Genomic DNA, 13,020 nt, shown 5'->3' with positions numbered 1-13,020 from the left:
ACGCTCAAAAGTTGCAGCCGGTCGGCGCTCAAAAAGTTCAAATTTCAAAAAGGTCAAAATTTTCCTGCAACGGCCACATTTTTTTAAACGAACGGGTCCCATACGGAACGCACGGGACGGGACGGAACGGACGGAACATTCCGTTCGACGAACGAAGACAACCCTGATGCTTGCGAGTCACACCAAGGGTCGCAATGCTTTAATTTGATAAAGCCATGTCGACCGTTGGTGTGATTAGCAAGTATCTCAATCATAGGAGCAAAGTACTCTTAGGAAAAAAGTAATGTAGTGTACCAGAGATTATATTGGCCCCTCCCTCCATGGAAGATATAATGGAGGGTCGTGTTTTTCTATTTAACTCCTTGCAGAAATTGGTTTGTATGATCTATACGGTGCATGAGAAATGTTTCTACAGGGTTTATATGTATTTGTTATGGAGAGTAATAAAACTCATAACAATAAAAAGGGAAAATTACCAAAATACACCTCTAATTTGTGGAAATTCCCAAAATACCCCTCAATTTTCAAAAATTCCCAAAGTACCCCTATAATTTGTCATAAATTCCCAAAATGCCGTTGAAATTTTCCGAAATTCCCAAAATACCCCTGGCTGTGCGAGTACATTTCTTGAAAAACAAAAAAATTTGTAGCTTTTCATAAGAAGAGTGATTGTCTACCACACAGGATGCTAAAACTAAAATTTGAGTAGGTTATGTAGGCTTTGGAGACATTATTTTTAGACATAATTGCCTTTTTTTGGAGGAAATTTGCAAAAAATTACATGCTAAGCACTCAAAAATGGATCTCAATTGTCAAACAAGAATAAAGATTAGAAAATCTTGAAGATCCAACGAAAATAGATACAAGGGTATTTTGGGAATTTTTGAAATTTGAGGGGTATATTGAGAATTTTCACAAATTAGAGGGGTATTTTGGTAATTTTCCCTAATAAAAAATTGTTTCTATGAAAGATAGCAATTTCGAACATCTCTATCTTAACGATGTAGAGAGTGGGATACATGAATTGTATGCACAAATGTATATGACACCAGAGAGAGAGAGAGTGATGAACAGTCTCTAATAATGCCCTTTCACAGATCAAGTTCTCCACTGTTTAATCTCATTTACCCATGACGTGTCTGGATGGACAGGATAAGATAAAAACATGTACATGTAAAATTATTGGAGAAGTGGGGTATCGATCCCCATACCTCTCGCATGCTAAGCGAGCGCTCTACCATCTGAGCTACATCCCCTGGTTGGTCCAGCTCACATATATTATTATTATAAACTAATATTTGTCATTGATATTTATTTTTTACCTATAGTATTTTTTGGACATGCTGACTGTACGCAGCAATTCAAGTGCAGAATGCACCTCATTCACGCATCAGTGCTCCCACTATGACAGGTCGATATTAGTGTGCGAAAGGCACTCATGGACATGATAGGCACGCAACCCTGTCAGCATTGCGCCGTAGCAAACTGATCACTACCCAAGAAGGTCAATACTAGAACAATCTCTAGCAAGGAGGAGAACAATCCATTACATGTGTCGATATACAAAGAGATATGAATGTGTGGCAGGTAGGTATGCTTGTTTTTTTGGTTTTAAGTGACTACATTGAAGGGGAGCTAGCTAAAATCCTATGTTGCAGGAACCATTGCCCCTAGCCTTGGAGTGGTGTATAGCCCCAAGTTAATGCCCCCCTTTTACCCACTAACTTAAGGTGATGAGAGAGCATGTCATCAACATAGGAAAATAGGAGAAAACATTGACTTTGCCATGTGGCCCTGCTCAACAAGTTTAGTCTGATGGTACGCAAGTGCTCCAAACAAGCATCACAAGAAGATTAAGAATTTTTCTCATGTAGGAAAATGGAGTCTTTTTCAGTGTTTTTCATACAATGCATAACATCTGGAGCTTCTGTTCGCGAGGCACCACATACCTAGCTAGGTACGATTGGGGCAGGGGACCGCCGGCCCCCCCACCGGGCCGGCGGTCCCCTGCCCCCAATCGTACCTAGCTAGGTATGCGGTGCCTCCCTCACAGAAGCTCTTGATGTTGAGGTAAGTCACAATGTGGGAATTATTGTGAGAATTTGTCCAAAACTTCTTGTGCATAATCCATTGCTCCACAATTGCTCCGAAGAGCTCCACGAGTCTATTAAGCCTTAATTAGGCAAAAAATGAAGCAAAGTTCATTTTTAAGACGCATATTGCTGGCCCTTTACTTCAAAGTATATGGATGATCCTCATTCCAGCTTTTAATAACTGAGTAGCATGAAGGCAACCATGAAAACAAGACCCATAGAGACGCGCAAGATAGCCTACATTATTCAAGCCAAAGGTTGCTCTTGAGATGCACAAGTTAGCAATGTAGTGGCCACAAGAGCCAGCATTTTCTTAAGCTAGGAATAATTCTTACTTTCGAAGAAATGGTGTTCACAATATGTAAATCCTCCATACTGCCATATCAATTGGATTTATGGAGTTCTTATTCCTGTCACTCATTGCTTAAACCGTTCACATATAACATGTATCGGTGACATGTTCTAAACCTCCATTACCAACAAATTTCACATGTATATCATGAGAAAGAGATTCTGATAAACTTGCAACTCATCAAATGCCACCACATGATTCTATTCAAAACTATAACTAGCTGGTTGAAATCCTATTAACGAGCCTTTGTACTAATCATTTGTCGGCAAAAAATAGCTAGAACTGTTCCTCCTTATCTCTCATATTGAATCTTTACTTCCGCCAAGACTACTTTAGCTTCATGTTCATGAGGTTTTGGGGTCAAATCCCCCCTTTTTCCTAGTGTTTTCTTTCATTCAAGAGCCCCATAAACATGTACTATGTTCATTTGGTGGGTTTATGTCCCATGCCCTAAAACACTCACAAGATTAGCAGTACAGATACACGCCCAGGCTAGATGCAGCTAACAAAGGAGGTGAATAAGCATGCCAACTATTGGAGTACATCTGTTGAGGGAAAATTTAAGTGACAACTCCTTTTGAGGACATGGCCATTTAAACTGGAAGCTCCTCATAAAAAGTCAAGAAGCCCATTTGGTTAAACCTCTAGTAAGATGATGGGTGCGCTTAGTTTTCAAGTTTTCCAACAGCGACAAAGAAAACCAAGGCTAGAAAGTGTTGCATTACTCTAGCTAATCACTCCTCACTTAGAATGCCTTCTCAAATCTAGACGGTGGTTCGAAGACCCTCTACAATTGAGTGTGTGTGGCATTGAAGGAGTGCGAACAACATTCTCTGCTATACAGGGCCCTCTAAAAAGTACCACAATTTGGGCTATATGAAGGCCCTCTTGGGAAGAGAGGATTCCATATCTTATTACACTATAGGAGATACTTTTAGTGTAGCTCTTGTCCAATGACAAAGCCCATGCAGCCTTGGTACATGGGTTAAGGCTGTAGAATTTCCATCGCTTTGTTCCTTTGTCATACTTTACTTCTGACACAAGTGTGCTCAAACTCATCCACATCTTTCTTGAATTGAGGTCAATAGAAGCAACTCTCGACTACCCTAAGTGTCGCCTCTATTCCCCTTGTGCCCAACGAAAGGAGGAATATGACACTCCCAACACATTTTGCATCAAACCCCATGTACCACACAGAATACACGAAATAACCTTCCTTGAGAGAATATCCTAAGACAGTCTCCCCACTCAATACCAAATCGACCCATATACAAGCCAACCAAGCTGGTGTCTTACTGTAGCCATGATCTTTAGGGCCTGTTGTGACAACCTCTAAAACTGATAATATGATAGTGTGACCTAGGCATACCACAGCTCTGTTCAAAAAAAATTGCAAGTTAACATTTGAAGATGCCTATAAAATGCAGTTGGAGGACCATGTGATGAGAGCATGTGCTTCTTCTGATTTTCTTCAATCTTCATGTACATACTGGAGGGGCCCCAAAAACAACTGTATAACTGGATTCTCCGCTACAAAATCAGACATCTACTACAAATGAGAAGCGCCTACAAATGTGCACCACCTCCGACCCCTACTGGAGACAAAGCTCCCAAACATAATTTTGCAAAGAGATGATAGTGCTTAGAAGCTACAGAACAATCAAACCCAAAACGACAATGATCAAACGCTAGCACTTCACTTGGTGTCTAGCAACCCACCACTGTATTATGGGTACCAAGATGATTTCAGATTCAATCTCCATGTGGTGTAGAATGCATAAGGGCATGAAGACCCTCCTGTTAGCCCTAAAATTAAACTCCTTAATAGTTTTACTGATGTCCTTGCATTTCTCATCATAATGCAGCATTGAAAACAGCATGCAGTTTGATTACAAAACACAAGAAATTAGTTTCAAACCTAATTAAGAAGTTTAAGAAAAGAAATGATCTCCCAAGACACAATTAATGAGTACAGCCTAGAACACTAGGGTACTGAAATTTGAAAGCTTAAAACAGATGAAGCAAGATAAAGTGGGCATGATCTCACATGTAGTCATTTCAAAAATCAACTTAAGAACAATCGCGCATCGCTTATAGGTATTGTTTTTGTATACATTAATCAAAGAAAATAAGAAAAATTTCAACCATCATGAAAGTACATTTCAGATATACAGAGACTTGAACCAATTGATACTTTAATGGTTCCCCTCCAGCTTTTTTGTTCTTCCGATCTTGTCACCAGGGCTCAGACTATTCCGCTTTTTGGTATGGAAGTTTGCAAGATGTTATGACCGGACCTTTGGCCTTAACAGCAATGCCTAAGGCCTCTCCAATGCTTTTACACTTGCACTGAAGACCTGGTCGGATCACGTCTCCATAAACAGCCATTTCAATTACATCCAGCTCCTTGTCTGCACCAAAACAGAAAAATGAGTTCGGCAGCCCAGTAAGTATACCATGAGTTTTTAATCAGATGTCAAACAGCCGAAACGGCACTTGCAAGCAAAAACTGCCTCTTAGGTTATCATGCATCCACCCGGTCACTCGGCACTGGTTATTGTTTTCAATAAATGGCAACAAACGCAATGGGCGCATCGGATTACTTGACATAATTTAATGCATCTGGTTTTTTCAGTACCAGATGTTCTTCATTTATTCATGATAGACAGAGCACTGTAACCACACTTGGAAAATGTGCTACATGCACATGATACATGTAGTCTCCTACCAACAGTCTGAGTGGAAACGTATTGTCCGTTGACAGAGTTTGCATATAAGAGCTCTAAGCACGCAGCTACAGGTTTATAGCTGTTCATGCTTTTTGTGTGGTTGTCATGTGCACATTTAACCTATGTGCATGTGGACAAGCTAACTCCTACTTCTACGGTTGAGGACAGCCTAGAAAGTGTTCTGCGTTGTGAGACTGTACACAAGACGGCATGTCCAGGCACTTACATTAGTGGTATACCCTCTGACAAGCTAACTCCTACTTCTAGGGTTTAGGACAGCCTAGGAGGGTTCTGGCACCGTCGTGAGACTGTACGCAAGACGACATGTCCACGCACTTAGATAAGTGGCATACCCTCTAATTGCAAAAGAGCACAGACAATGTCTGCTAGGTGTAGGCACTACGGAGTGTTCCCATAGTCTAGTACTCGCCTAAGTAGGCCTCTGCATAGGAAGCACCTCTTATTAGTAATTATTAGCTTACTAATAATTGACATTTAGCCAGCAATATAGAAATCATGGGTTTTTTCCGGCATTGCCCGACCCAGCTTATTAATTCCATACAAAAGTGACCCTAGGGGTCACTTCTCAAAGCATAAGTTAGTACCCGCAGTACCCTAGGGGCAGCCAGCCCCTCAGCAGGACCAACATTTTCAGAATCAGCGTTTTTGCTTCACCATCCCTAGCGCTTGCAAATTTCCTCCACAGAAGCAGATCAGCCCGGCGTTTTCAGTTTTCAGCCCATTTCCATCACCGTCATCGGCACCCTCGACATCAGCCATAGCGATCAACCATAGCCTCGTTGACAGTTTGCAGATCCCATTACTTCCACTAGCTTTTTTGCATTTCAGCCATTCAATTATTGGTGTTTTCATAGCGGAGAATCCTCTTTGGTACTTCATCTTTGTGAGATCTCACTTGTAGCCACTCTTTCTTCCACCCTTCCCTCCCTCATTGCTTGTGAGTTTTGCCCCTGAAGCACAGATCTACCCTCAATGACAGCGAATGCAAATCTGGCTGCTATTAACGCCACCTTGAGGGGGCATCCTCACTCACAAACACTTGCGCATGGGGGCTGGCATCTGCCTACAAAAAGGGTGAATTCTGCTTGGCTGCATCTCGCTCGCAAAGCAGCCCCAAGTTGGTGGCTTTTAAGAACTGTTTTTCACTTTACAACCCTTCTGTTATAATAGCAAATCAAAACCTTATATTTTGCATTGGTTCTCCCTCCACTAAAATTGCTTGCTTGCTTCTCTCTCAATTTGACTCTAAAACTACAATTTCTGATGACCTATGGGAGGACCTTTGCTTCGTCTTGGGACTCTCTCTTAAGCCATGCTTACTCAGCTTGAAGAAGAGATGGATCAGCTCACTAAATAGGAGTCTGATAACATATTGGACGAAGTTGGAGAATTTGCCAGCAACAAGCATCAATTGGAAGAGTGTGTTCCACTAGGAAATCCTATCCATAAGCTACCTGGTAAATTCTTCATTCAGTTTTTCAGTCATATGATCATTTTTGCACTCATTTTCCACATTTGAAGATGTTTGTTTCTCTTCTGACCGACAAACGCCTGAACCGCAAGCAAAACAAGAGAGACCCTGCTTTTTTGACTCAAGGAAAAAAGAAGGGAAAAAGGAAGGCCGTGTTCACTACAGGAAGCAAATCTACCAAAGCTTCGACACCAACTAAGGATTCTAAAGACACTCCTGTTCACAACTTCAGCACGTTTATCCTTGGGGAGCACTAACAACTAGCCTGCTCTTTCCCATATGTTCTTGTAACAGCGCAACCACATATCCATCAAGCATGACCATCCATAAATGTGCCCCTTAAATAACGATCTAATATTGAGAATACTCTAGAATGTTCAATGATTTCAAGCAAGGAAATTGCATCTGGCATATATTGAGCATCCCAGCACCGCGTTTCTTAATGATCGCATGGTCAACTTGCATTGATCAAAAGTTTGTCCAGTTATGGTATTGTTAGAGATATACTCCCAAATTCTCGAGGAATGAGAACAAATATCCGATGTTTCACATGTCTTAACAAGAACATCCAAGCCAAGATTTTGCATCAAGCATGGCCCACTATTTTTCACGCCTAGATTGCAAATGTCTGAGGCTTAATGCTTGTATGGAATCATTTGATCTCAATCGATAGCCCTTGAAAAGAATACCAGTATTACAGTGTATAAAGTACTCAAGGAAATGATAACTTTGGTCAATAGAGAAAAGCCTTGCTACTGGAAACTAAAGCATGCATGAATTGGCAACACTCGTTACTCCAAATCAGTACATTGATAAAATGAACCTGCCTGTGAACTTGAGGTTACAAGAAGATTGCTCAAGCTCCTCTTTTCCAACATGTTCTTTGTCTCCTTTGTATTGATTAACTCGCGATTGCAAGATTTGACAATTTTTCACATCCGTTTCTCCACCTAGCACAACCAAGTCAATTTCTTCATTCATGAACATGGGTGATCCAACAAAGACAGAGTAGCTATCTAGTAAAAGGCAACATATTATATATCTAATCACATGAACCATGGTGTACACAATACAAGCTAAAAGTGAGTATAATTGATAGCTTGAAGAATAAAAAATAAAATCTAAGTAGGGCTAGTAGGGAAAACAAAAACTATAAATTTGGTAAGAGTGAGACCTCTCCAATTTTCTTTGTGAGGGGAGTAATTGAGGCTAAAGTGGCGTGAATTTATGTACCTTCCTTAGATATTAAACATTCTGAAGTGAAAGTCCATGATCAAAGGGTGAAGCTATGGCTTTTGAGCCTTTGAATACACTTCTATACGAGGCACCTATTTGGGAACATGCCTCTATTGCAAGCAGAAGACGAGACTTAGATGAGGAATTGCAAGCCCAAGAGAGACCAATAATAATTCTCATATCACAAAGAATTTTTATCAAACCATCTATAACACAAGAGATTATAACGACAAAATGGGAGTGATTGAAGTGGTGAATAAGGCCCTTTCACAAGCATTGCCCTAAAAGAAGAACAAAGAAAAAGAGAGTTCAGGGATTTTGAAGATGTGGCACTGTACGGATCTGACCTGGCATCCTTGTACGAATTGATGACATAGCATGGTGATGTGGTAGTGTAAAAGCGCGTTGTCGTGGCACTTTTTCTCTACGTGCGCTCTTCTTGATCAAAATATATGTTGGGATTATTGAGCCAAGTCGGAGTCGTAAACAACAGATGCTTTTGATTGCTTTGGGCTCCCAAGGGAGATAAGTAGGTACCATGAGCGTCAATTGTATTATCTGAGATTATGTGAATGGGCTCACAGAGCGATGTCCACATGATTGTTCACCTAATATAAAATCAAATACTGCAAGGGGCATCTATTTAGGGGCCAGTGCTTCTCAGAGGGGAACTCTGCTCCTCTGTCTTGAGTAAGCTATCCTTTTCAAGATTTTCCTTGTTGTTTCCAGTTCAGTTGGTGTTGTTTTGACATGGCATGGCCACGAGATCAAAGCAAGGGCAAATTCCTAGCAAGATAAGCCGAGAGAGAGAGAGAGAGAGAGAGAGAGAGAGAGAGAGAGCAAACTTTTAAAATGGATACCCAAAAATCGCATTGGGACTCACGGTAGAATTTGGTAACCTACTCATGAAAGGTAGAATCCGAGAGACCCAAAGCTCGATGTTGCGTGCACATTTAACCCTATGTGCATGTCGACAAGCTAACTCCGACTTCTAGGGTTTACGACAGCCTAGGAAGGTTCTGGCACCCTTGTGAGCTTCTATGCAGGGCATGCATGTCCAGGCAGTTGCATACCCTCTGATTGCACATGAGCACAGCAAGTGTCTACTAGGTGTAGGCACTAGGGAGAGTTTTCATACATTTGCATTAGAAACAAGCTTAGGAAATTAACTGCATATAAAGCACCTCTTAGATGTGAGTTTAACTTATTTACAAGTGATATATCAGCCCAGAATTACCAAGTCGTGGGGTTGTTATAAGCTTGGACATTCCAAGCGAGAAATCAATAGCAACACACGAACAGGAACTGCAAAATCACTAAGCTTGAAGAGAAAGAGAGAAGGAGAGTCGACACAACACGGCCGAGCTCCCAGCAAAGACGCACTGGCCACAAAGATTGGTGTCCCTTTCGGTATTTCTTTACTACTGTTCGCAAAGTACAACTCCCAAGGCTCCAACTCTCTTCGAGTCTCTGCGTCTAGATGCTCTCCGGAAGATCCATCGATGGTTCCTATTAGTAGGTAGGCTATCCTAAGGCACAATGGAAACTCTCAATCCATTGTCCGCTACGAAATCCAGGAAAGAAGCTGAAATCAGAAAAGCAAAAAAGGCAAGTACAGAAGCTAAAATTGACGTGTGTGTCCATGCCAAGCAAAGCTGATGGAGGCAGAAGATGCCCAATCCGCCTCAATTCTCAAAGGGAGATGAATGAGGGCTACAGATACTGAACTCGCAGAGGTTGTCCCCAGTGTGCATCAACAGGCACACTGGACCCCCTCCCGAGCTAGCAACCTCTCAAGACAAGAAATCATAAGCGAACAATCGTAAAACATTGGCAGAAGGACGGAGGGGGAGGGAGGAAGCCTCGCCGACATTGCTGAGGTCCAAGCCGGTTATTTTCGCCAGCTTATCAACCTCAAAACGATGGATAGAGCAAGACAGCTTACTTTCCTATCCTTGGTTTCCTCAAATGCTATGTATTTGAACCACAAATGGAATGAGAGACATACAATCCATTTGGCAAAGCTCCTTCCGAAAGTATCTATGGCAAACCTCATCTCATCTCATCCTTCTTACCAAAGACGGGATTTTTATTGCTGACGAGTTTGTCCTTTTAAAAAAGCTATATTATGCTCTCAAGAAAAGCACTCCCTAAGATTTGCCCTAGGAGATGCTCAGACACTGGCAGCTCCATCCAAAGAGGTGTTAAACTCTAATAGTAACCATCACAATGCAAAACAAGATGTCTACTAATAAGACCTCAATCTATTTAGGTGAATCCAAGAAAGTGCATATTCACCTATAAAGGAAAGTGTGAGTTTCAAACTCATGGCGTTCATCCACAAGAGACATTGTAGTTTGTAATCATCAACTCCGTCATGCAAAGTATGACCAAATATTAACAGATCCCAACTAAAAACGTAAGTGGCGGGGGATGTCACGTGCACATCTAACCCTATGTGCATGTGGACAAGCTATCTCAGCTAGGAAGTGTTCTGGCACCTTTGTGAGCCTATGCGCAGGCCGTGCATGTCCAGGCACTTAGATTAGTTGCATATCCTTTGATTGCACACAGCATGATCATTAGCATGACATGCAGTACCCATCATGATCATTTTACAAAGCCTAAACCCTTTTTCCCAAAATACACAGTTTTCACTTATTTATTAATAAGTGACTTTTGTTGAAAAAATAAGTAGGGCAAATTGCTCAGGAAATATAAAAGAAACCCAGTGGTCACTCAGTAGAAGCAGAAGAAGGAGCTCGGGCAACTTACAGTGCATCTTCTCATCAAGACCGGCCGAAAACCCAACGTTTTCAGCCTACAGGACCCAGTGTTTTTGCAATCAGCAGATCAGCCCGGCATTTTGCAAACTCAGCAGATCAGGCCTAGCGTTTTCTAGACTTGCAAATTGGTCAACGTTTCTGGTTTTCAGCTTTCCACATCAGCAAAACGAGCCAGCGTTTTCAACCCTCTGCACTTGCAGATCAGCCCTTAGCCTCGCAAATCTCCACCTCGGTAGCAAATCGCCGCATCGCAGAATTCAGCAAGCGTTTCAGAATTCAGCAGATCAGTCCTTTCATTTTCAGATTTCAGCCCGTCCTCGTCGTCGTCCTAATAGTCGTCGGCAAGTCCATTGAATCTAGACCATTGTACCAGATTTTGCAATCTATAGCGTAGACCTCTCTTGCCATAGAGAGGGGGGCCCTTGGAGGAGGGTTTGAGAACCGTCTGGTGTCGTATTCTTCTCTCTCTCTCTCTCTCTCTCTCTCTCTCTCTCTCTCTCTCTCTCTAAACACTTTCATTCACAGTAGCATTCATTATGTTAGTGATCATTGCACTCTCTCTAAAGGAACGGAAGGCTCTCCCTTCCGTAAGTAAAAGGAATCCTTGAGCATAGTTTAGAGCACTCGTCTTGAGCAATATCAACATTCACTTCCACTGCACCTTAAATAAAATTATGTACTCACACACCACACCTATACACTACATAATAACTACCATGGTATCCCGGTTAGCTCCATCGTGCAAAGTACAACAAGATATCCGCCCAAAAAGTATTCTCTCTCACACACACCCACACATACAACATATGCTAGAAACCATGACATCTCTACTCACATCATGTGTCAAAAAGGTGTAAAACTAAGTATCAGGTATGTATGCATATGCACCTCAGACATAAATTATACACTACATACTAAATTCCTCCTAGATCGCAAGTGTTGAATAGTACAAGTACGGTTTCTATGACAGCGCTGGAGAAGCATGGCAAATTCGGCCCTAATGAAGTATAGCACAAAAAATGTGGCCCTAACAACGTCTAGCACAAAAAAAAAACCATTGTGTAGAATGAAAATTAAACAACACATACATACCTTAATATGATAATACATAGAAAGACGTAGAAAGATTTAACACAGTCGAGACTCAGCCCAAAATTTAACAATGTGACATCTTTATGGTCGCAAAACAACTTTATCATTCACCTATATGAATCCATTCATCATTCAACAAATCTGAATTAAAGACTAAACGATATGACCATCAACTCAATGCCTGGTCGAAAATTTGAGATGAGCTCAACGAAAACTTGCTCAAGCACGACATAAAAACTGGAAATCACATTTCCACATAAAAATTCTAATCTTATATTTTGAACAATTAGTTGTAAACCCAGTTCTCCTGCCCATACCGAATGTGTGTGTGTGTGTGTGTGTGTGTGTGTGTGTGTGTGTGTGTGTGAGAGAGAGAGAGAGAGTGAGTGATAAATAAAATGTACGCACAAGTATGAGAGGCGAAGTAGAGAACCTAGACTCGAGACCTTTGGTAAAAGGAAAAATGTGGTCAAACTGAAAGCAAAGGCAGCCATCGCATCCACGAAGTTTGCGGCAGACGACATTCCCTGCATAATCCTTGCGCCAACGGTCAGGATGCCGGCCAGGCACCACATCAGCCTTCTCCCAGCATTGCCGTGCTACCTGCCTCTCGAACAGACGCTGCCTCCTCAGCTTATTGCTTCTCGCAGATGGCGGGTTCTCTTCCTCCATTTCCACGAGAGACGGAGCGAAGAAGAAGACAGAGAATACGCAGAACAATCTCAAGTGATCAAGGGTGGAGGCCGACGCGACGCAGTGTCGACATTTGAAAAATTAATGTCGCCGGAAACATTCCTACAAATTTTGAGAATCACTGTGTGTCTCATCATCGGAGTAAAATGGTTATAATGATAGGGGTTCTACGACAGGAACTCGGTTTTTTATTAGCCCCTTTACGCTATCTGCCAACGATTTCAAAAAAAGAGAGGAAATGGGGAATTGATGGGAGAATCTTCACTTGGTTCAAAAGTGAAAACGTGTTCGTCGCTCGAACAAGGGTCAAAATGCAGGTAGGGGCGGATCGTAGTTGGAGTGGCTGGGACGCAAGCATGGGAGGTAGCGCATCACCCTGTCGCCTGTCGACACGTCTGGGCGTGGTGAGGCGGGAGGCGGGCATCAAGCGGGAGGATCAACAAGGCACGCAGATGGGAAGCCCTTGGAATGCGCTAGACAACTACATTCTCTTTTATTAAAAAAAAAATTAAGTCTCGCACTTAAAGCACCTATGTTCGCACGATGA

The 13,020-nt window shown here is 41.9% G+C and overlaps 1 protein-coding gene and 1 non-coding gene across 3 annotated transcripts; both read right to left on the bottom strand.

Moving 5' to 3' along the window:
* Positions 1-1,183: 1,183 nt before the first annotated feature.
* Positions 1,184-1,256, bottom strand: TRNAA-AGC (transfer RNA alanine (anticodon AGC)). Its single transcript has one exon. It is a non-coding gene; the product is annotated as a tRNA-Ala (tRNA).
* A 3,213-nt stretch (positions 1,257-4,469) lies between these two features.
* Positions 4,470-12,593, bottom strand: LOC147417623 (uncharacterized). Of its 2 annotated transcripts, none has more exons than XM_086506955.1 (3): positions 12,227-12,593; positions 7,494-7,616; positions 4,470-4,856 (listed from the first exon to the last, which is right to left on the bottom strand). In XM_086506955.1, exons 1-3 carry the CDS (start codon positions 12,450-12,452, stop codon positions 4,696-4,698), a joined length of 510 nt encoding a protein of 169 aa, XP_086363081.1. In that variant the 5' UTR covers positions 12,453-12,593; the 3' UTR covers positions 4,470-4,695. The 2 variants fall into 2 exon arrangements, with proteins under 2 accessions (XP_086363081.1, XP_086363082.1); XM_086506956.1 differs by having other exon boundaries at positions 12,214-12,371.
* Positions 12,594-13,020: the final 427 nt, after the last annotated feature.

The sequence above is a fragment of the Adiantum capillus-veneris genome, chromosome 30 (assembly GCF_014529385.1).
Source record: "Adiantum capillus-veneris isolate H3 chromosome 30, ASM1452938v2, whole genome shotgun sequence".
Classification (NCBI taxonomy): domain Eukaryota; kingdom Viridiplantae; phylum Streptophyta; class Polypodiopsida; order Polypodiales; family Pteridaceae; genus Adiantum; species Adiantum capillus-veneris.
Note: the sequence above shows the minus strand (reverse complement) of the source record. Positions and strands in the feature narration are given on the sequence as shown.